At 35.5% G+C, this 24,000-nt stretch overlaps 1 protein-coding gene across 1 annotated transcript in view; it reads left to right on the plus strand.

Moving 5' to 3' along the window:
* The first annotated feature begins 904 nt into the window (after positions 1-904).
* LOC131954142 (prolyl 4-hydroxylase subunit alpha-3) overlaps positions 905-24,000 on the plus strand; it is a 29,844-nt gene continuing 6,748 nt past the window's right edge. Inside the window, exons 1-5 of the mRNA XM_059317674.1 lie at positions 905-1,084; positions 1,306-1,445; positions 22,319-22,413; positions 22,800-22,911; positions 23,531-23,655. Of these exons, the coding sequence (XP_059173657.1) occupies positions 909-1,084; positions 1,306-1,445; positions 22,319-22,413; positions 22,800-22,911; positions 23,531-23,655 (648 nt within the window). The 5' untranslated portion in view covers positions 905-908. The remainder of the gene's footprint in view (positions 1,085-1,305; positions 1,446-22,318; positions 22,414-22,799; positions 22,912-23,530; positions 23,656-24,000) is intronic.

Genomic DNA, 24,000 nt, shown 5'->3' on the forward strand with positions numbered 1-24,000 from the left:
CAAGCCGACTAGCAGGTTAATTCAAGTAAAACAGTTGGTTTCTGGATCTCTTGCCTATCGATATGTATATCTAATTTTGTTTGTGTAGATAAGTTTAGGAATACTATAACAGTATGTTTTGTGTATTCTAATATTATTTATTTTTACAAGCTTTTATTTAATTTGCTTCCTCTGTCTGTCGACATGCTTTTCCTTATAGTTATTTAAAGAGTTGTGTGTTTAATATTTAACGAAAATCATTTATTTTCTCATCTTTAGTGCATTATTATATACAATCTTGTTATTAAACCGTTTTTTATGATTTTTTATATGGAGCTTAGATAAAATATTGTAACATGAAAAACAACCGAGATTTTTACAACTTCATGAGTCGGAAAAAGTTAGTTTTGCAATCGTGTTTGTATGTCTGCGTTTTCTTTGATTCTGTGAGTGTGTGAACACGATACCCATGTAGTTAAGTGGACAAACACACATTAGTTAGTTTACGCTCACTGTCTGCTTTTGAGGAAACGCAAATGATATTTTATTCTACATCCACGTTAACGAAAACGTAAGAACCGTTACAGTTAAACTGTCGAAAATTAGAAGATGCCACATCAAAGAGATTTAACACCAAGATACTCATCGTTGTGAAATCCACTGGAAAGTGAGGCGCCAATTCGGACTATCAAGAGAAGAAAGGATAATTTTTAAATCCCGTTCCACTTGTAGTTACTTGCTATTATAAATCAATATGCGAAAAAAAGTTTATAGGAGCTCCATTTCCAATTTTAATTACAATTTTCATTATTGTAATAGTGTTTGCGGCCTCCAATACCTTAGTAAGAAAAAAAATGTGATTAGCCGAACCTACATTTTTAACGATACATGTTTCATTATCTCATCAGTTACTTCTGACATATACTGACATGTATTGTGTCAGTGTCACAGTTCTTACCTTGTCAGCCTTGCTGACATTGACGTCATCAGAAGTGTTCACATCATCTCATAAGGTGCAGCGGATGGTGATGGATGAGGAACGTATGCTGGGTGAATTAAAACTATTTATAGTCCAGAATTACGATTGGCTAAAGAACATGTCCATGTAAGTGTGCCTTGACCAGAGGTATGTCTGACTAGAGACAATATACACATTCACTAAAAAAGAAACAATAGAAAACTGTTGCGAAACAATTATTTAACAAAAACAAAATTTATATTAAAGTTTTTAGAAGTCTACATTTTATTCATTCTCTTTAATAATCGTTCAAACATTATTTATTTAAATATCTTATTTGACGCGTATGAATATGCATTTTTTTTTAGTTTTTATTCTGACCGACTGCGTGACCTCAGATTTCGTGATGAATCGCTAGAAGGACATGATTTTTATCACCCAAACACCATGTACCTGGCCATCCAAAAGTTTGCCAATGATTACTCGCCGGTTCTGGGCAACAATTTACGTAGGTTTAGCTCATTACATTCTGCCCGTCTAGCTTTGTTTAGAGGAAAAAAAAACTTAACTTAAAAAGAAAACTAACGGTAATTTTTAAGTATAAAAATAATGAAAACACCACCTTTTATTCTATTGACGAGTTTGTGATAAATTTAAAAAATACTGTGTATCAAAAACCTAACACCCACAACATAACTAAATTGCGCTAAATAAACAAACTTCCACATTCAAGTGGTGCGAGAAAGTCTGGTGTCTGGATGTTTTTTCTTTCTTCAACAGGAAACTTCCTCAATGTTCAAAGACAGTCTGAACAAATTTTTTTGCCTGAGCAAGACGACATTCAAGGGTCGAGAAAGTCGTTGCTAATTCTTCAGGTGTGATATGCTATTTTAGATGTATGCAAAAGAGATCCCCTACAGTATTATGTATGTGCTTTAAGTAGTATGCTATTGACATATCGTTTTTTATGTTTGTCCTTGTAGTCTAAGGTCTCGGTGGAATTTTGTGTTGTCTGTTAGATGTAGGCTATTGCGTTCTATGAAATAACTTTGTTCTAAGTCTGGTTCGTATCCAAACAGTAAATAAACCAATTTTCTGCTGTAACAAATACAAAAGAGAATTTAGATCAACTTACCTCAAAAAAAGAATGTTTAATCATAAATTTATTCCACTTAATATGGCCTTTCAATATTATTTCACACTAAACCATATTCTTTACTTGTAATATGGAAAAGCATTTAGGTTATATTATATGAAATACTCCTTGATAAGCAGGCAAGATTTAGACATTTGTAATTTAAAACTTTTATGCTTTGAATCAGTTGATTAACTTGAAAAATTGCTTGTTTTATTATTAATTTTTTAAACTATTGTCTTCAATGATTTTCAGAGATTCTATGAGCTAAAAGCCATAGACATGGCAAGGGGAGACTATCTTGGATTTCAAGGACCACCACTGTCATCAAACGATGCATTTCTTATTGGAATTAAAGCCATCGAAGGTTGCTTATCTTGTACATCTGATACTACAAACTTTTATAAAAACGACTAGCGCGCCCGCCCCGCGCGTTGATGCGTTCTCAGACAAAAAGCTAAAGCAATATTTTTAAGAAGATTTGATCAGTGCATTAACATTTGGATGTTTAGACGCTTAACATTGTTTCCTGACATTTAGTTTTTAAATAGCAGGTGCTATATTTCTTTGATCGTGGTTGTTAGGAAGCGGGTTTGTCCAAACTACCACCGAGAAGCTCTAAGGCATACTGTATGAAAGTCTTAACAGTGAGGCGTCTCATACCGCTGGGCGTCGCTGGGCACTCTCTGGGGCCACCAGTTACCCACCAGTGTTTCTTTCAGACTTTTTTCTCCGGGGGGCACTTGAAATTTTCGGGGGGGGGGGGCGGTAGACTTTCTTCAGGGGGGGGGGGGGGGCGGACACTGTTAAAAATATATATTTTCTATATAAATTATATAAATTTCATTTCGTTCGGGGGGGGGGGGGGGGGGGGGGAGCGGTAAAAAAATTTCGGGGGGGGGGGGGCAAAGAGATGCCTGGAAGAAACTCTGTTACCCACATTACCCACAGAGAACTTTAACGGCAACTGATTTGGTGTATTCATCTCATGTGCATCCGTGTACCTATTGTGTGGTGTTCTTTAAGACGAATTATTGCGACGTATTCAGTGTTTCTTCGAGACTTTTTTCTCCGGGGGGGGGGAGGGCACTTGAAATTTTCTGAGGGAAGAGATGCCCGGAAGAAACTCTATACATATTGCTGTTTAGGAGCCAGGGGCGCCATATCGAGTCTGCCGAGACGCTGGAGGTAACATGTTATTCGATTTAGTAATTATTATAGTAGCCCACCGTGTCCATAGTTTATCCAACTCCTTAAAACGAATGTAGGTGCCGTGGGGCTCAAAATAGTGCGAAGGAAGCCGAATCAAACTCAGCAGGGACGTTAGATATCTCCTTTATTCGAATTAGTTAATGATTCACCCATCATATTCATAGTGTATCTCATTGCTTTAAACGAACGTATAGTTATGAAAATGCAGCCCGTGTGGCGCACAAAACACCCTAATAGGGCAATATCCCTCACAACGTTAATTTTTTTTTCTCGCAGAAATTATCCCAGGATTAATTTCAAAAACTTTTCATTGTTTCATGCCGCTTGGTGTAGTAACGCGAAATGACCAACAAACTAACAGACACATTTTCATATATTGGCCGGCCAATGTACGAAATACGATCTCAGTGCTAAGTTCTTCGGGCTTTGGCCAAGAGAGCCGGCCAATCTGCGCTTTGGCCGCACTTCTGGCTTTGACCGTAACATATACATGAGTCGCTGGGCGTTTTCAGGGACCACTGTGGAGTGGGGGAGGGGGGGGGGGGCGTATGCTGATTTAAGTAAAAAAAGTAAAGATTCCCTTTCAAACCTGGCGGTCTATGGGGCAAGTGAAGTAGAGTTCACTTGTTTCTGTGACCTCGGCATATGAAGAGATAGTGTGGTCAGCACTATGCCCAGCCGCCTTTACTTTCCCTAACGTGAGTTAGGTACCCATCAGAGTTGGGTGAACTCAGGGACGGTCTACTGACTTGAACCCGGATTCGAACTCGAGACTTACGGGTTAGCAGTCCAGCTCTCTACCGCTAGACCACTCCGTCCCATGTATGCTGATTTAAATTTAGTTTAAACATCGAATGTCGCGTGCCATCGTGTTCCTATTGTAGGGTGCTGTTCAAAACGAATGTAGGCGCCACAGTGCTCACGATAAAGCCCGAAGTGCCAAATCGCACTCTGCGAAAGCGTCGCCCCTTTTAAATCTAAAAAAGGTTTGCTTGCAGAAACCTTTCCCTGGGCATTGTCAAAAGCGATGAAGGGTGTAGTAATGGATAAATGACAAACAAACTAACTCATAAACTAAAATAATTTTATTTTTGTAAGTATTAAAAAACTAAGAAGAGAATGGGCGGTCTATGAATTTGATCCTTCATAGTATTTGAGAGAGAAGACAGTAAAGAGCTGCTAAAATAAAATAAAAAAACTAGCTATTGTTTTGTGCTGTTTTTACTTTCTATGTGCGTAACTTCTACTGTTCTATCTACTGGATGTCTAACACAAACGTCATGCAGTATTGACAAATCTTGTTATGTAAATGATGGATGGAGATCGTTGTATTAAATATTTCTGTGTTAGTTATGAGTAAAAAAACACACAAGTTCTACAATGTGTGAACGAGAGTAGAAATAATTCGTGAACATTTTAATAGCTTTGAGTTGAATTAAACTCAGAACAATTATAGACATGGATTATGGTTTTACATTAATTACTGTCATAGTTATTCTGAAGTAATTATTGTTTGTGTTTTTAATTTCCAGAAAGTCTATTCAACGAATGTATTGAGTGGATGAACGTCTCGATTACTTTATACAACAGTACGGACAGTACGTCGTTAACTACAATCCCAGAAATAAGAGCCGTTATGGGAACTGCTTACTTACGTGTAAGTCAAGGTTTGTCAAGGTAAAAAGTCTAGTCTTGTTTTAAAATGATACCCGCTATCTAAAGGCGTTAGGTGTATCACTAATCCAAATGCTAAGAAAATGTTGTTTAAGTGTGTCAAGATTTGTTTAGTTAAGGTAGCAACTCAGAGCTTTTTACTTTCTCGTATATACGAAGTATAGAGAAAGTCTTGTTATCGTGCAAAGAAAAATCGAGTTTTTTTACAAATCTCGACGTTTTACACCTCACTGATACGGAAAAACATAATTTTGCAATATTGTCCGTATGTCTGTGTGTCTGACTGTGTATCTGTGTGTGTGTGTGTGTGTGTGTGTAAACTCGATAACTTGAATACCGTTACAGCTAGGTTGATGAAATTTCATATATAAATATTATATAAAAATCGTAGATCCGTATCAAATTTGAGCGATTTCCGATAACCGGAAGTGGTACTTTTTTCACTTTGAATTTTTCAAAAGCCTATGACTTGAGTACTATTTCAGATACATAAATGAAATTTCACACGTAAGTAAAAGATCTAATCCTCTACCTTCTATCAAATGTTAAGTAATTTCCGTTAACCGGAAGAAGTAATTTACGCTATTTCCGATTTCTCAAAAAACGCTTGTAAATTTATAAAGTACTAATAATATTCCGCACTGTTATGCACATGTTGTTTTGGCGTTCGCTTGGTGCGCAATTCATTTTTCGATGAGATTCTATTCTATTTTAAAAAGTTTAAGTATTTAAAATGGATTAAAAATCATAACTATATCCCGAGTTCCCATCCCCTTTTGTTTTATCTATAATATTAGTTTCGCTGTCTGTCTATCTATCTATCTATCTATCTATCTATCTATCTATCTATCTATCTATCTATCTATCTATCTATCTATCTATCTATCTATCTATCTATCTATCTATCTATCTATCTATCTATCTATCTATCTATCTATCTATCTATCTATCTATCTATCTATCTATCTATCTATCTATCTATCTATCTATCTATCTATCTATCTATCTATCTATCTATCTATCTATCTATCTATCTATCTATCTATCTATCTATCTATCTATCTATCTATCTATCTATCTATCTATCTATCTATCTATCTATCTATCTATCTATCTATCTATCTATCTATCTATCTATCTATCTATCTATCTATCTATCTATCTATCTATCTATCTATCTATCTATCTATCTATCTATCTATCTATCTATCTATCTATCTATCTATCTATCTATCTATCTATCTATCTATCTATCTATCTATCTATCTATCTATCTATCTATCTATCTATCTATCTATCTATCTATCTATCTATCTATCTATCTATCTGTCTGACAAGAACGCTCTAGAGAAAACACAAGGAAAATAAAAACATGCATAGTAATTCGAAAAACGAAGTATGACGTCGACACATTTAGCGCACAGAGTAGAAAATAATCTCAAGCCGGATAGTGCACACATTGATATGACGTCATTGATTATCGAGTATTATTCAATACAAAGGCAATTTGGTCTAATCTAAGTGGTTTGCGTGAAGAGTTTCTTTCATACAATTCTTCGGGTAGGGGCGAAGCCCCACCCCCACGTAAGAACGTCTGAGCCCCCCCCCCTCTCCCCAACTCAAAAGAAATTTCCTCATCGATACTCTATAATAAAATTACCGCCTAATTAATGTGTCTAATCTAAAAAGTGGTTTTCTTGCAATTTCTTTAATGCAATTCTTCGGGTAGTGGCTAAGCGCGACACCAGTGTTTCTTTCAGACTTTTTCCTCCACGGAGAGGGGTGAGGGTACTTGAAATTTTCGGGGGCGGGGGTAGAATTTTCGGGGAGGGGGCGGACACTGGAAAAAGTATATAATTATATTTCGTTGAATGGGACGGTAGACATGTTTTTTTAGGGGGGGTGGGGGGGGGGGAGGGGGGGGGGGGAGGGGGGGGGGGGTGGGGTGTGTGTGGGGGGGGGGGGTGGGGTGGTTTTAATTTAGACTTTTTCCTCCCCGGAGAGGGGTGGGGGGTACTTGAAATTTTCGGTGGCGGGGGTAGAATTTTCGGGGAGGGGGCGGACACTGGAACAAGTATATAATTATATTTCGTTGAATGGGACGGTAGACATGTTTTTAAGGGGAGGTGGGGGTGGGGGGGGGGGGGGGTGGGGGGTGGGGGTGGGGGTGGTGTGTGGGTGGGTGGGGGGGTGGTGTGTGTGGGGGTGGGGGGGTGGTGTGTGTGGGGGGGTGGGGTGGTGTGTGGGGGGGGTGGTTTTAGTTTAGAGAAAAGAGACAGCACTATCAGCCTAGCGCCCGGTGTATCCTTCCTCAACGGGCCATTTTTCTCGTATAAGAATATTCGAGAAAGTTTAGGGGAGACCACTCCCGGTTTATTTTATACTATACTCTCAATCAATGTCATGTCTGTATCACTAATTTAATTGTGATTTAGACACTCCCGCAAAAAAAAATTAAGGCTTAATATGTCAGCAATAAATGTACAAAGTGTTTTCATCTAAATCTTAAAAGTGAGACATACCTGCTATTAACAGTGACACGCCTGCGTCAAATAAAACATACCTGCAATAAATTTAGAAACACCTGCAGTAAAATGAGACATACCTGCTGTCAAATGAGAGCTACATGTCATTAATAATAAACTTGCAATAAGTAACCCTGCCCTGGGATGTTTTAACAAGTATTTATATCAGTTAGGTTTACAGAAAAGTTTATTATGAAAAAGTCCCCAACAATTTGTTCCATCCTTCAGCCAAGATAAACATCTAATGTAGCACTTAACCAATCGTAACTGCTTCTTTTCTAACCTTTACTGCCGTGTCTAGCTTTACCTCCTGTTCAATGTTAACTACTTGTTTTTATTAAAAAGTGTTTTCATAGCCCGTTTCTGGTTGCTTATACAATCGATGTTTTTATTGCCATCGTTATGCAATCGCGTAAAACTGTTCTCATTTACATCGTTATGTTTTGTTATAGCGATGTTTTCCTTGCATAATGATGTCAACTTATAAAATGGCACAAGCTAATACTGTCACGTACATCGTGATATAAAATTTTACTGATATTTTTTCTCCAAAGTTGGGTGAACGAGCGAGAGCCGAGCAAATTTACGACGAGGTTAAACTAATAGGTAACACTTTACTGTTGTTTTGTTCAACTTTCTTTCACCAATTTCTTTTGTAATAGTTTTGGTGTGGGAAATATACCCAAAATCATTATCCTAAAATGTTTTTATTCCATCATGAACTTATACACATTTCTATCCAACCAGAATAAAGCTACATAGAAAATTATGTATTTTTCCCTCCACTCAATAGGGTAACAATTACAAAAGAATGTGTGCTGTATTTACACATTCTCACTTTACACACATTAGCATTCTTTTGTGTAAAAGTACGCCAATTTTTTGCACGATTACACTTTTTTTTTAAATACTCTTTTTAGTAAAGAGTAAAAACTAAATATTAAGATAAATAAACCGGGAGTGATCTCCCCTAAACTTTCTCGAATATTCTTATATAACTTGGAATTTAGACAGGATTTTTAATTACTTAAACTTTTAAAAATAGAATAGAATCTCATAGAAAAAAACATTGCGCACCAAACAAACGCCGAAACAAAATGTGCATAATAGTGCGCAATATTATTAGTACTTTATAAATTTACTTGTGTTTTTTGAGAAATCGGAAATAGCGTAAATTAGTACTTCCGGTCAACGAAAATTACTCAAAATTTGATAGAAGGTAGAGAATTAGATCTATTACTTACATGTGAAATTTCATTTATCTATCTGAAATAGTACTCACGTTATAGGCTTTTGAAAAATTCAAAGTTGAAAAAGTACCACTTCCGGTTATCGAAAATCGCTAAAAAGTTGATACGGATCTACGATTTTGATAAAATACTTATATATGAAATTTCATCAACCTAGCTGTAACGGTACTCAAGTAATCGTGTTTACACACAGACACACAGACAGACAGACAGACAGACAGACACACAGACATACGGACAAGATTGCAAAATTATGTTTTTCCGTATCAGTGAGGTGTAAAAGGTCGAGATTTGCAAAAATCTCGATTTTTTTTTGCACGATTACAAGACTTTCTCTTTACTTCGTATATACGAGAAAGTAAAAAATTGAACTTGTTACTTACTCAAAAACAAAGCAAAATAAAAATGTACGTCCTTTTTGGCATATATTTATCTATTCTACAGTATCTTGTTGTTTTTTTTTTACTTTCTCGTATATACGAAGTATAGAGAAAGTATTGTAATCGTGCAAAAAAAAAAAATCGAGATTTTTACAAATCTCGACGTTTTACACCTCACTGATACGGAAAAACATAATTTTGCAATCTTGTCCGTATGTCTCTGTGTGTGTGTGTGTGTCTGTCCGTGTGTAAACACGATTACTTGAGTACCGTTACAGCTAGGTTGATGAAATTTCATATATAAGTATTATATCAAAATCGTAGATCCGTATCAACTTTTGAGCGATTTCCGACAACCGGAAGTGGTACTTTTTCTACTTTGAATTTTTCAAAAGCCTATAACTTAAGTACTATTTTAGATAGATAAATGATATTTCACATGTAAGTAAAATATCTAATTCTCTACCTTCTGTAAAATTTTGAGTAATTTACGTTGACTGCAAGTAGTACTTTACGCTACTTTCGATTTCTCAAAAAACTAATGTAAATTTTAAAAGTACTAATAATATTGCGCACTATTATGCGTTTTTTATTTAGCGTTACTTGGTGTGCAATTAATTTGTCTACGAGATTTTATTCTATTTTTAAAACTTTAAGTATTTAAAATGGATTAAAAATCATTTCTATAGCCCGAGTTCCCATCCCCTGTTATTTTATATAAGAATATTCGAGAAAGTTTAGGGGAGATCACTCCCGGTTTATTCACCTTGTACCTTTGTTTGTTAGTATTGTTGACATTTGTACTATGATGTGAATTTACACTGATATGGTTGACATGTTTGATGTGATTTATAGTATGATATCAGTTAACTTCTTAATAGATGATTTAACTTTTTGGGGCAATACTTGACACAATTTTTCTACATTCTTCTGTAGAGCCTGCAGGCGATGAAGTCGGTGCTTTGGGCCAGGAACTAAACAATCCAATAGAGTTTGAACTGAAACCACTAAATGAAAATTTCCAGAACTATAGCAGCCTCTGTAGACTGGAGAATCGACACCACATACCTGTAAGGATCATTTGATTTTTTAAAATATTTTTTTACTAGTTCCTAAAGATTAAACGTTCCGCGTCGTGCTTGGTTTTGGACGAATATCCAAGTTGTGCCCACGTCATTCCGCCTGCTACTGCTTCACTGACAGCTGATCTTTTTAAAGTTTGTTTTGACTTAACGAATTTCATCTTTGCTTATAGATTTCAATATAATTCGTGTAAGGTGTTTTTGCTTGTTTAGTTGGTTTACGCAAGGTGTGTCCAATCAATACTCATTCGCAATTTTTGTAAAAAAAATAATTCTGTAGCCTAGTTTCCCTCAACAGTTTGGCATTGGTAATTTTTTCAGGACACCGGATATTCTAAATGCGAGTAGGGTTCCGTTAAGGAGAACGTTTGTGTAGTGTACTAGTAAAACTGGGTATCTGCCACATAAACAACATCACACGTGTTGTGTTGTTGTAAATCAAATAACTTATGTTATGTAGTAATTTGTCATCTGAATATCTTAAAGATTGTCGTGTATCTTTCATGTAAACAATGTCACGTATTATGTGTTGGCCTGTCATATAATTATCTTAAAGATGTTTGTGTATCTGTCACATGACCCAGGACCCGAACAACCCGAGACTTGTGTGCCGGTACAGAGAGACTCTACTGCCCTACTACAGGTTTAAAGAAGAGATCCTGTCTGTTGGCCCGTTTGTTTCCGTCATCTACAACGTCATCAGTGACGCTGAGGGCGACCACCTCAAGGGTTTTGTCAGCAATAAGGTCAGTGAGTTCGTTTATTATTGACAAACTATTCACAATTTCCCTTAATCGGAAATTTAGAACGATTTAAATTTATTTTTTTAAAACATTTACTCCTACTGTCAAGTATTAAAATAATCTATTTGTAATTTTTTTGGCACATCTACTGTCTTGCATGTTGTTTTACTTACTTCGATTCTCACAAACTCATAATTTGCTTCAGCATATTTATACATGTAATTTTAGATATGAGCTTCTACCTTTCCCCTTTCCTCAAATGTTTGCTGACGAAATCAAATAGGATACATTAATCATAAAAAGAACAGTCATAACTTGCGTAACTTATTGCTTTTCAGCTTAAAAGAGGAGAATTTTACGTCGATGAAGAAACTCTTGAAGACTCGAGAACCTGTGATGTGTAAGTATCGTACCTGTGATGTGTTAGTATCGTAACTGTGATGTGTAAGTATCGTACCTGTGATGTGTAAGTATCGTACCTGTGATGTGTAAGTATCGTACCTGTATCGTACCTTTGATGCGTAAGTATCGTACTTGTAATGTGTAAGTATCGTACCTGTGATGTGTTAGTATTGTAACTGTGATGTGTAAGAAACGTACCTGTGATGTGTAAGTATCGTACCTGTGATGTGTAAGTATCGTACCTAATCGTACCTCTGATGCGTAAGTATCGTACTTGTGATGTGTAAGTATCGTACCTGTGATGTGTTAGTATCGTAACTGTGATGTGTAAGTATCGTACCTGTGATGTGTAAGTATCGTAACTGTGAGGTGTAAGTATCGTACCTGGGATGTGTAAGTATCGTACCTGTAATGTGTAAGTGTCGTGCCTGTGATGTGTAAGTATCGTACCTATGTTGTGTAAGTATCGTACCTGTGATGTGTAAGTATCGTACTTGTGATGTGTAAGTATCGTACCTGTGATGTGTAAGTATTGTACCTGTGATGTGTAAGTATCGTACCTGTGATGTGTAAGTATCGTCCTTGTGATGTGTAAGTATCGTACCTGTGATGTGTAAGTATCGTACCTGTGATGTGTAAGTGTCGTGCCTGTGATGTGTAAGTATCGAATCTGTGATGTGTTAGTATCGTACCTGTGATGTGTAAGTATCGTACGTGTGATGTGTAAGTATCGAACCTGTGATAAGTATTAGATAATAGAACTAGCAACGTGTTTTCCGGACTAATTGACCTGTTCGCCAAAGTTTGTAACTCTCACGTGACCAGGGCTTGGATTGCTGACAAACATTCAGACCTGGCATCGTCCATTTCCAAGAGAATTGGACACATCACAGGTCTGGACACGTCACAGAGAGTACCGGACGGTCCTACGTCTGCGGAAAATTTTCAGGTTAGAAAATGTCATTAAAACTGTTCAGCTATATGTGTGGTTAACAGAAATTAGTTACGATTATGTTTAAAGCTGGCTTACAAGAGAACCATTAAAAGTTCATAATTTGTAAGTAAATGTAATCTTTAGCTTACGATGTTTTGTCTAAACCAGGTGGTCAACTATGGATTGGGTGGTCGTTACGAACCGCACGTGGATGCATTGCGGGTAAAATTTGATTTGATTAGATCTCTTAGATTAGTCACATACTTCAGTAACAGCTTTACTCACACAATTTAAAGTTGACGTGTAGTCCTGGTTAGTTGTTATAGCCCCAAAAGAGACGTAATATCTTTACTTAAAAAAAAATTACGTTAAATAATACTTTGTTTTTAGGATCTGCCGCCTCATATGAAACGGTCAGGAAATAGAGTCGCCACGTTTCTTATTTACGTAAGTAAGCTAAACCTTAACGTTAGTTTTAATAGAGGTTAAATGGTATTCATTACTACATTTTTTTATGTAAGGTTGATTATTTCATTAGCGAAATATTTTCATGTGCATGTAGTTTGATCTTATATAAAGCTTTTCTTTATTTCGTTTAGTATTTGTTAAAATATTTTAGTGGAATGAACGGGCATTAAAAACATTAAAGTAACCCATGCATGTAATTTTACACTATGGCACATGCTAGACGAGCAGTTGATCGTTGGAGTTACAATGTTGTTCAGGTTTAACTAGTTACATCAAGCTTTCAAATAAAACAACTATAAATACTAATTTACATTTAATTTATTATTCTTTAGCATGTATTCATCTTTTCACTCACCCGTCTCTATCAATCTTCGATACTTTAAAGTTTACAACTGTTCAACTTGTTTCCAAATATGCCGGACACAACTCAGCTAAACTTGTTTCCATATGTGTCGGACAAACTCAGCTATTGTATTAGTTGTAAATAAAATAAAAATAAAAACCTTTATAGCGACAAGCTGCTTTCTTTCATAAAACATTTTGCGCTAAAATATGTGAAAGACCTAATAAGCGACAAAAGCTTTTATGAAAGAAAAAGATTTTTTTAACTTTCTTATTTTCAGCGCAAATTAATAGATTGCTATTTGCAAAGGTTTTTTTTTAATTAGTTTTATTTTCTACTTTTTTGTTATTCCTAATGTATCAAGTCGACACGACTAAAAATATTTGCTTTAAAACACCATCAGTAGCTCGCGATATCTGAAAGACGATTATCTGCCCGTGAATGCGGCCGTCTGTGACAACATTTTACAGACGACAGCAAGCTCCTAACATTGTTACCTCCCCTTTGTTTCAAATCTTTTAAAACTTTATTATCTGCCCCTAATAGCCTTTACTAGATCGACCAGCTCTACGATTGAAAAGATTCGTCTTTCAAACTCGTTTAACTAATTTTTAATGACTAATTAAATATCTAATTAATTAAAAAAATAAATGTACTCTCATGGAAGTGGGATGTATCTGAAAGTTTGAACGAAATCGCTGTATTAGTAGTCAAAATTGAGTTACAAGATTTGCCACAACCGATAAACAAACAAACAAACCAACGAACAAACAAACAGAAGTTGAGAATTAAATAAAAGCTTGTAAAAAATTCAAAAATGTCACTGACATAATTCCAGAAAAAACCGGTCATCTGAAATATGTTATAGAGAAGCAGTCAAAACATAACTGTCCAAAAGTTACAAATAATGTAGAGACAAAATTACACCAAAAATTTATTTAATGTTGACATTTTGTTTGTATCGTAGCTGACTGACGTACAGCGAGGCGGATCTACCGTCTTCACTAATATTGGGATTGCTGTAGCACCTGTCAAGGTAGTTTAAACCTATTCATCTATCCTGTATTCACCATTTGAAATACACTCCACGTAAAGGCGATGTTTAAAAAAAAAATTCCTCTCAACGCTTACAGAACATGGCACTGTTGTGGTATAATTTTAAACCTGCATATGAGGATGGGGATGATTTGACCAAACATGGTGGATGTCCAGTTCTCTTCGGACATAAATGGAGTAAGTCCATACAATATAGATCTACAGTTAGATTAATTTCAATAGTATTTACTTTCAATGTGTAAACCCAGCGCTTTGATAGGTGATACTGAACAAAAGAATTGTTTTGGAAGGAGAGTTGGTTGTGATAGTAAAATCACAGTAAATGACAATATAAATACAGCTTTGCAACTAAAAATCATTTAACAAACGATTTATTTTTAAATTAGTTTCAACTTTACCTCGGTTGGATTAATTTTTCGAAATGTGTAACCAAACACTAAACATTAAAATTTTTTTGGTGAATAGAACTCCAAATCGTATTAGACTAATAAATCAGCAGATAATGATGTTGTTGTTAACACTTTCGGCGTTAATCCCTAAAACGTATCATCCGACAGTCAGTCGTACAATAGCTGACAGAAACATACCTGTCTTCAAATCACTACAAAGCTGGACACTGTGACTGACAGAAATTTACCTGTCTTCAAGTCACTACGAAGCTGGACACTGTGACTGACAGAAATTTACCTGTCTTCAAATCACTACAAAGCTGGACACTGTGACTGACAGAAACTTACCTGTCTTCAAATCACTACAAAGCTGGACACTGTGACTGACAGAAATTTACCTGTCTTCAAATCACTACAAAGCTGGACACTGTGGCTGACAGAAATTTACCTGTCTTCAAATCACTACAAAGCTGGACACTGTGGCTGACCAAAACATACCTGGCTTCCTGATGTTGAGACTAACCCAACTTGAATGACTAATACTTGGAGAAATTTGTAGAAAATAAGCCAATGGAGAGAACACTGTTACAAGATTTGAATCGTAGATGGGGGTTTGACATGACATAATGAATATGGCTTAAAGTATTGAGTGGATTGTATGATAGTAGTGTATAGAAATCGAAAAAGGTTTATTTTTAACTTTTTTTTCAGTCTGTACAAAATGGATCTGGACTTACGGCAACACATTCAGAAGAAGGTGTGGTCTGACACCTGAAGCCACCCAGCTCGATATTGAACCTGACATGAAGAGAGGCTATAAATAGGAAGTTGGTGGTGGACCTTCAAGCAGTTTAGTACAGAATTAAAGATGTTGTTTATCAAAGTGTTAAAGTAGTGATAAAAAAGTAGTAGAATGAATCTAACAACAAAACAGTTTTTACAGGCCGAATGCGTTTTATTGTGTGCTTATAACTATCATGAAGTAAATTTTAATTAAATAATATTTTTAGTATTAAATTGTCAACAACAGATGGTTAATCATAACGTTTGTTGTAACAATGTATATAACAATAAATTATTTCTGTATACACACTTGCAATTTGTTTCTTGAATTCTACTTAACACTAAATAATTACGCAAATGTCGAAAAATTAAATTAGCTTGTCTGCCTACGTGAACAGAGTGTTCGTTGAGGGTGTTTCGCGTTTGTAATTGTTTTAATGCAATGTAAACAAACATCTCTTTAAAGAGAGAGAGAGAGAGAGAGAGAGAGGGAGAGTGGGGGGGGGGGAGAGAAAGAGAGAGACTGAGAGATAGAGTGAGAAAGAAAATAATGTCAAATTAAACACTAACATAACACAAACTTAAACGCAAACATAAATGCACGGTGCTCGCAGCTTAGTTCGGGCGCCTAATCACACCTAATCACGCCTGATTCAACCAAATACTCAAACTTATCCTTAGTCTATTGTACTTATTTAAACTAACGTAGCCGCCATATCGCTGACTGGAAGGCCCAGGGCGCCAAATATCACTCTATTGGGGCGCCGGGGGATGCCCTGGATTCGATTTAACGGAAGATTATAGTTACCCTTCTTTTCCATAGTCTATCGCACTGTTGAAAACTAACGTAGGCGCCATAGCTCTCACAAGAAGGCCCGGGGCGCCAAATAGCACCATGTTGGAGCGCTGGATGACGTCCTGTTTCGATTTAGTAAATGACTATAGTGACCGTTTTAACCAGCAGCTTATCACACTCTTTAAAATGAAAGTATGTACCATAGCGCTGACAGAATAACCCAGGGCACCGACTTGAACCCTGTCGGGGGGGGGGGGGGGGCTGGTGCACTCGCCTAATTCAATTTAGTGAACGACTATTATAACCCCAGCTTGTCCGCAAACGAAAAAAAAAAGTTAACATAGAGTCATTTAGGAGCTGCTTCTAAACTGTTATTGATTAAAAATAGCAATTAGTAAACAGTACGTTCAGTGTATAAAATAAACAAAAGGCAGTATTTAAAATATCCGTAATTTAACTACCACACTGCACTTAATCAATCCATGCTAAATATATAATTTTTTTTCAACATCAAAACAAACAAATAAAAAGTTGTTTTTTTTCCTCCGAGGCAATGTTTTTTTTAAAGGGAAGTAATTTTGTGTGTGGACTATCAAGTAATGTCATTGGTACTAAAGGAATAAAGAGAAGTAATTTCAGACACAACTAGAATTCTTTTGAAAGGTGGTACTTTTTCTTTTAGTTTGTTCATTCCATATGACGTTAATTAAAATGTTAATTTTGGAAAATTAAACTTGTTTAACAAAACTATCAATATTTTTTAAAAACATATATTTAGATAACAAATACTTGAACAGGATTACACAATGGCGATCAAGTCGAGCTTTTTACTTTGCTATATGTATGTCTGACCGCTATTCGCCAGATGAAGAGCAACGGAGTCTATTTCACCTTTATACATTAGATCAGGGGTCTCCAAATTTCGGCCCGCGGGCCGCATCCGGTCCGCGAAGTATTTCATCCGGCCCGCGGAGATCTTTTTGTCAAAGGAAAAATCGTTTGTTGGTGATGGCTGAGGAACTTTGCCCAGAAAAATCAGACATGCCCGGAAACTGGCCCCCGAACTGAAATTTGATAGTTAATGCAGCCCTCGGACTGAAAATTTTGAAGACCCCTGCATTAGATAATAAAGAGATTCCCAAAGCCATATTAACAGAGCATAAAGGACATTTGCTGTAATTAGCAAAAGCTGACTAATTAAAACAGTTACAAAGAATAGATCCTAAGACGTTTGACCATTGGTAATGTGATCATCTTAGGATATGTGGCCATCGGTGGTGTCATCTTAGGACATTTGGCCATAGGAGGTGGCATCTTATGACATTTGGCCATAGGAGGTGTCATCTTAGGACATTTGGCCATAGGTGGTGTCATCTTAAGACATTTGGCCATAGGTGGTGTCATCTTATGACATTTGGCCATAGGAGGTGTCATCTTAGGACATTTGGCCATAGGTGGTGTCATCTTAAGACATTTGGCCATAAGTAGTTTAAACACAGTGGGTCTTTAACCACTGGTGCTTTGTCCGCTGTTGAATTGTCCCCAGGTGGCCTTTCAGCAAGGTTCTGAACACAGGTGCTTTGAGCATTTGACGTTTGAACTATGTCGTTTTGACCACACCGCACCTATGACAACATATTGTTTACAGCGTGCACTTGACAACATTGAATGTTTAAGGAAGCCAGTAGTTAGATGGTATGTTAAGCTTTCTTTATTTCATCTATATCTCGTCTTCTGTAGCCATCTGTCAAAGATATCAAGACCTTAACGCTAAATTTATGACGTGTTTTGCCTGGCGTGTCAATGAATGATTTCAGCAGGATCTTGTACTGTGCACCCAAACACTATTGATAACGTCGTTTAGAGGTCACACTTCCCCAAATTATCCAGTTTACGTTGCTTGATAGTAATCTCTGTTTTCCAATAAAAGGTTCTTCGAGGTAAGAAAAAAATAAACGCATATCTTAACCATAAAACTGTTTGGCCAATACTATTGGCGCAGATTTCAGATTGTATCGTAGCTTAATGTTATGTCTTATCATTTCCTTAACTGTTTCTGTTGGTTTAATTGTTTCATATTCTGATGCACCATTTGAGTTTTTGCTTGGCTCGTCAGAAGACCAGAAGTTGCCGTCCATTAGCCAACGATATACTTGAGATGAGTGTTCTTTTTGAAGCTCTCGTTAATTTAATGATCGAGGTTATGGTTGTTCGCAACTATATTTTATGGGGTAAAGTTGCGAGTCCTAATTTAATCGTACTTTTTGTTTTGGACTAGCTATTAGCGAGAGTCCTGGTTACGTTGATCTGGTGATATATATATATATATATATATATATATATATATATATATATATATATATATATATGTGTGTGTGTGTGTGTGTGTGTGTGTGTGTGTAGATTATTCGATGAGGAACGTGAACTGAGCGTCGTATTGATTTTTTTATTAGATTTTACTCATTTACATTTGTATATTGTGTTTTGTGTCTTAGTGTAGGGATGCAACAGTAATCATATTAAGCTTGCTGAAGCGATAAATATGTGACATCTGTGTTTGGTTAGTATAAGTTCATGTAAGTAGAAATGTAGCGCAATGTTATTACGTTTGAAAAGTTTAAACATACATACTAAATACCCATACAAAATATACAACTAAAATATAAGACTTCGATTATTCATTACTCTCTCTCTCTCTCTCTCTCTCGCTCTTAACACTGCACTATTAAGTAGTTTGTAGATTTGCATTAATGGTTGTTATCATATTGTTTATTTTTAACTTTTTTAACACCCCAACCGCTCATATTGGAACAACATATAAAATATGATAGTTCCGAGTCTCCCTTTCTACTCGTCTTACATAAAGCTACACCTCAACTGAATTTTCATATATTTGAAAACTGCAATCTACTTCGAAACTTTCGTAACAAAAGTAAGAACAACCGTCTAACCGCAGGAGATGAGCTGATGAAGCGAACGGTGATCGGTAGGAGCAACTATGTTAAACAAATTAGTTAAACCGGAAATTGTTTGTAACGTGTGACTATGACCGGCGCGATTAAGTGCTACATAAATAAATCAATAATAACACATGGACGTATGGCTTTGTTTAAATGATTAACTGTAACTTCAGTGTTGAAGTGTGAACATTGCCGTGTGTATTATTTAGTTGTAAGTAACAAACTTAACATACTGTTTTCTTTATCTTTAGTCTAAAGGTAAATATCAAGCTAGGTCTTTGTAGACTATTTGGTAAGTGATCTATTTTATGTATTCAAACATTATTCCATTGTGCTTTCTCGTATAAAAAATCGGTATACCAAAAAAGATACAACATTACTATGGGATTCCCACACCCAGAGAAACTCATCAACATCAACGAAGGCACACATGTTATCAACAACCAGATGAAATAAGACGTTGTGCCTTCTGCTTTGATCTATTTAGCAGTCATTTATTCTATAATGATTGGTGACAACTAAGACAAAAGTATTGATACCAATTTGATACTAATTCTCGGAAGAACCGTTTAAGACCAGCTAAAAGATCAAGTGAAAAAAACAAAGATATGAGTTAACAATAAACATGAGCTCTACGTTGAGATTCAAGAAAGGACTTTTATGAAGGTGGATCGCAATATATAACTAGTAAATAAGAGTGGGGAAGTAGGCTAGGACATGCCGCATTAGCAAAGTCAAGTAGGCATTCAAAACCCTTCGTTAATCTGGACGTTAAGAGCTATGTCTGCTTGTTTAGAAATACGACTGTTAAACAGTATCTTCACCTCTATAACTGAGATGTAGAGAGAAACACAAATTAATAAAAACAAACTTCATAAAAGATTACTGCTGTGACAAAAATGGGCTTACTATATTGGCAAAGATATACAAAAAACGAAAATGAAAAGAGATTGAACAGCATGACGTGTAGTAGTAACATAAAATATGTACTCTATAGTGCTGAGATGTGGTGAAATACACATACTAATTAAAACGAACTTCAGATTTCCATGACGGATCCTGATATGGAAAAAAACTGGGCAGAGCCCTGTTGGCAGAGACATATAATATATGGATGGAATGGACAATAGAACCTTCTCGAAAACAACAAAAATGTCACAATAAAGGCTTTAGGCTGGGATTCCCAAGGAAAGAGGAAAAATAGGTTAGTCAAAATCGAAAGAAATTATCTTAAAGCACCGAAAATCGGAATATCTTGGTGCGGCTTAAAGAAATCGCGCAAAAACCCGAGAAAGATTGAGAAGTCTGTTTGCCTGCCTATACTCTATAAGGGCTCTACAAGAATGAACGATGATGATACTAGACGAAATCTCAAATACACTTATCCAATATAGAATTTTCTAACAACATCTGAACGATTTCCGGTTGCAAATATCCCAACAATCATCGGAATAAGATTTTTTTTATATCCTTATCTCATAATACATCATATTCTGAGAACTTTGTGCTTCCGCGTGTTTTCTAGAAAAACTACAGATCTTGTCACAAATATTTTAAATGTATCTGCTAGTTTATATCCCGATTCAACTTGAAGTAGCATCGCATTCATTACTATTATAAATATACGACAAAGAGATATAGCTCCCGCTTTATTTTACATATAGATACTAAAATTAATTACACGGTACATTTGATAAGAATTTTAATCAAATTATTTAATGTTTGATGATGACTCAATTGCATAATGGGAATTAGAAGTTTTTCTAATTACTAAATATTTCTTCATTTTTTTAACAAAAACTTGTTTATTTTTACAGCAGTTACTGCTGCCATATACTGACATGTATTGTGTCAGTGTCACAGTTCTTACCTTGTCAGCCTTGCTGGCATTGACGTCATCAAAAATGTTCACATCATCTTATAAGTTGCAGAGGATGGTGATGGATGAGGAACGTATGCTGGGTGAATTAAAACTATTTATAAACCAGAAGTATGATTGGCTAAAGAACATGACCGTGTAAGTTTACATAGGCTAAATGGATGACTAGCTAAACGAAATGTCAAGGGATTTTTTGAAAACGCATGCAACATTTTTTTTCGTGTATTTGCAAAAAATAAATGTATTTAAAATAATTTTTCACAGTCTGTATTTATTTCAGCCTTGTGGAAAAATTACCAAATATTACTTTGTTTGAACGATTATATTTATGTATGTAGCACTCTTTTTTTGCCAGGTTGTATTTTGACCGACTTCGTGACCTCAGATTTCGTGATGAATCGAAAGAAGGACATGATTTTTATCATCCAAACACCATGTACCTGGCCATCCAAAAGTTTGCCAATGATTACTCGCCTGTTCTTGGAGACAATTTACGTAGGTTTAGCTCATTACATACTGTATTAGATTACCTTTGTGATTTAGAGAATTAAAGAAATCACGCAAATAAGATCATTATGTATGAAATGTAATGCACATCTCTGAAACTCTGTTACCGGTATTTAGGAAACTAGAAATAATACAGTGAAATGCCACTTCCTGATAATCAAGCTAGATCAAAATTTTAGATTAATCCAAGTTCATGATTCTATACTCATGTATGATATTTCGTCTATCAAATTGAAAATACTCTTTTTGACATGTTTCAATGGTAATGAAATAAGTACCTCTTCCTTTTACTGGAAATTGAATACAAGTTGAAAGAAAAACGTGCACACAATGTAATTTCGTCCTTCAAATTTAAATTGTACTCAAGTTGTAGGCTTTTAGAGATAATGGAATTAGTATAATTACCATTTGCTTTGGCGAATTCGCTCAAACGTTGGGTGTAAACTACAAATTTGATATAATACTTAGATATGAAATTATAAAATTTGTTAAAATCTCGATTCAGATTTTTCGAACGATTGCAATAGATCCTTTATGTTTTATTTAAAATAAAGTAAGGGAGGTATAAAATGGCCATAGCATACATGTCAAAATCTCGATTTTCAGTATTTGCATTATACTCTGTATAAGAAAAAGTTAACAAAAATCACTTTTTATGGAAGGGTTAATCATGTTTATGGGGTATTTTGTAGTTAGTAATCACATTACAAGTAAAGTTTAAGTTATTTGTTATTCTCAAATTTAGTCAAATGTACCTAAATAATTGTGTACTATATATTGATAATCAACAGATCAAATAAACGAGCCTCAACTGTTAAGTCACGTTAGAAAGTCACATGTTTGGATTTTTTTTTCTCCAACAGAAAACTTCCTCAACATTCAAAGAGGGTCTGGACAAATTTTTCTGGCCGATAAGGACGACATTGCAGGGGCCAGAAGGTCGTTGTTGATTCTTCAGGTATAAACAATTTATTTAATTGTATGATTTTGTTTTAAAACAGATCACCTAGAGATATAACTCGTTTGATAAATCTTACGTTGTATGCATCAGTTTAGTTTTCTGGATTGTATGTTGAGGTCTTACATCTTGGTACACTGAATGTACGACTTGTTGTGTTAAATAAACTGACGTTATGATAGACCTTCCTGTAATATTTCATTTTAAACCTATATTCTTTTGTGGAAATCTGGAAATGCAATGTAAGTTTATTACCTAAATTTCGTATTCATATGTTGACAACATTTTTGTAATTTAAAACTGTCAACTCTGTTGAATAGCTTTGTGTTGTTGTTGTTTTTTTCATGATTTTAATTTTATCAATTAATTGTTTCTTGTATAATCAGGTGGTATTTAAAATGAGTGCCTTGGATATGGCAAGGGGAGACTATCTTGGATTTCAAGGGCCGCCACTAAAATCAAACGATGCTATGCAGATTGGCGCTACAGCCTCTTCAGGTTTTGCGTTTATTATCTATATTGTGACTTTGTTTGTTTCCTGAGACTACTTATTCAAAAGTTCATAAAATTTTAAATAGCACAGAAACGTGAAGCGGCGGTATATCAGTTTGCTCTTCGAGAGGGCTGTGGATAGCCCAGAGTATTAAATATCAAACTTGTTATTTTTATTTTGTGTTTTATTAGTTGTTTAAGAAGCTACATTTTTTATCTTTAGAGTAACTTGATAAATTTAACAGAATATCATGCATCTTTTCTTTCCCTGAAGCTATAGAAAGACTTTTCTAAATATAGTTCTCATAATTTATTTATACAATCAGAGGCGTAGCGAGGTGGGGGGGAACATATGTCCCCGGGCGCCGACCTTAGGGGGGGGGGGCGCAAAATTGACAGTTTGAGGGGGGGGCGCAAATCAATATTTTGGGAAGGGTCGCTACGCCTCTGTATACAATTTAAAATATAGACGGAACAACAATAGACAGGGATGGTCATTTTGAATCGAATATTGTAACAGTTATAATGATGTCATTATTTTTTTAAATAGTTATTTTTATATACAAATGCAAACTTTCTGACAAATTAGTTATTATGATTAAATTATTGTTTTTTAAATTACCAGAAGAACATTTTAACGAATGTATTGAGTGGATGAACGCCTCGATTACTTTATACAACAGTACGGACAGTACGTCGTTAGCAACAATCCCAGAAATAACAGCAGTTATGGGACGTGCTTACTTAAGAGTAAGTCAAGATTGGTATTGTGAACGTATCGAGTCTATTCTTGTTTTAAACTAAAACCCTCTATTTAATGGCTTAAAGATTCTCACTAATCTTAAATGGGAAAGAAATATTATTTGGAGTTAATATATAATTTGGTAAATCCAAAGTTTAAAATGAGACAAACCTGGTTAAGGGAAATATACGTGCGATTAACCATACAGTTAACCACCATAACTCAGCCCACAAAGAGATGTAATTAAAAATTTAATAAAAGTATAAATATGTACATGCAATTTATCATGTAAAACTTCACAACAATGGTTTCCCCATTCAGCCAAGATAAACCTCCAATATGGTACAAGTCAA

The sequence above is a fragment of the Physella acuta genome, unplaced genomic scaffold, assembly GCF_028476545.2.
Source record: "Physella acuta isolate Inbredline_101_S28 unplaced genomic scaffold, ASM2847654v3 ptg000975l, whole genome shotgun sequence".
In the NCBI taxonomy this organism is placed as follows: Eukaryota; Metazoa; Mollusca; class Gastropoda; family Physidae; genus Physella; species Physella acuta.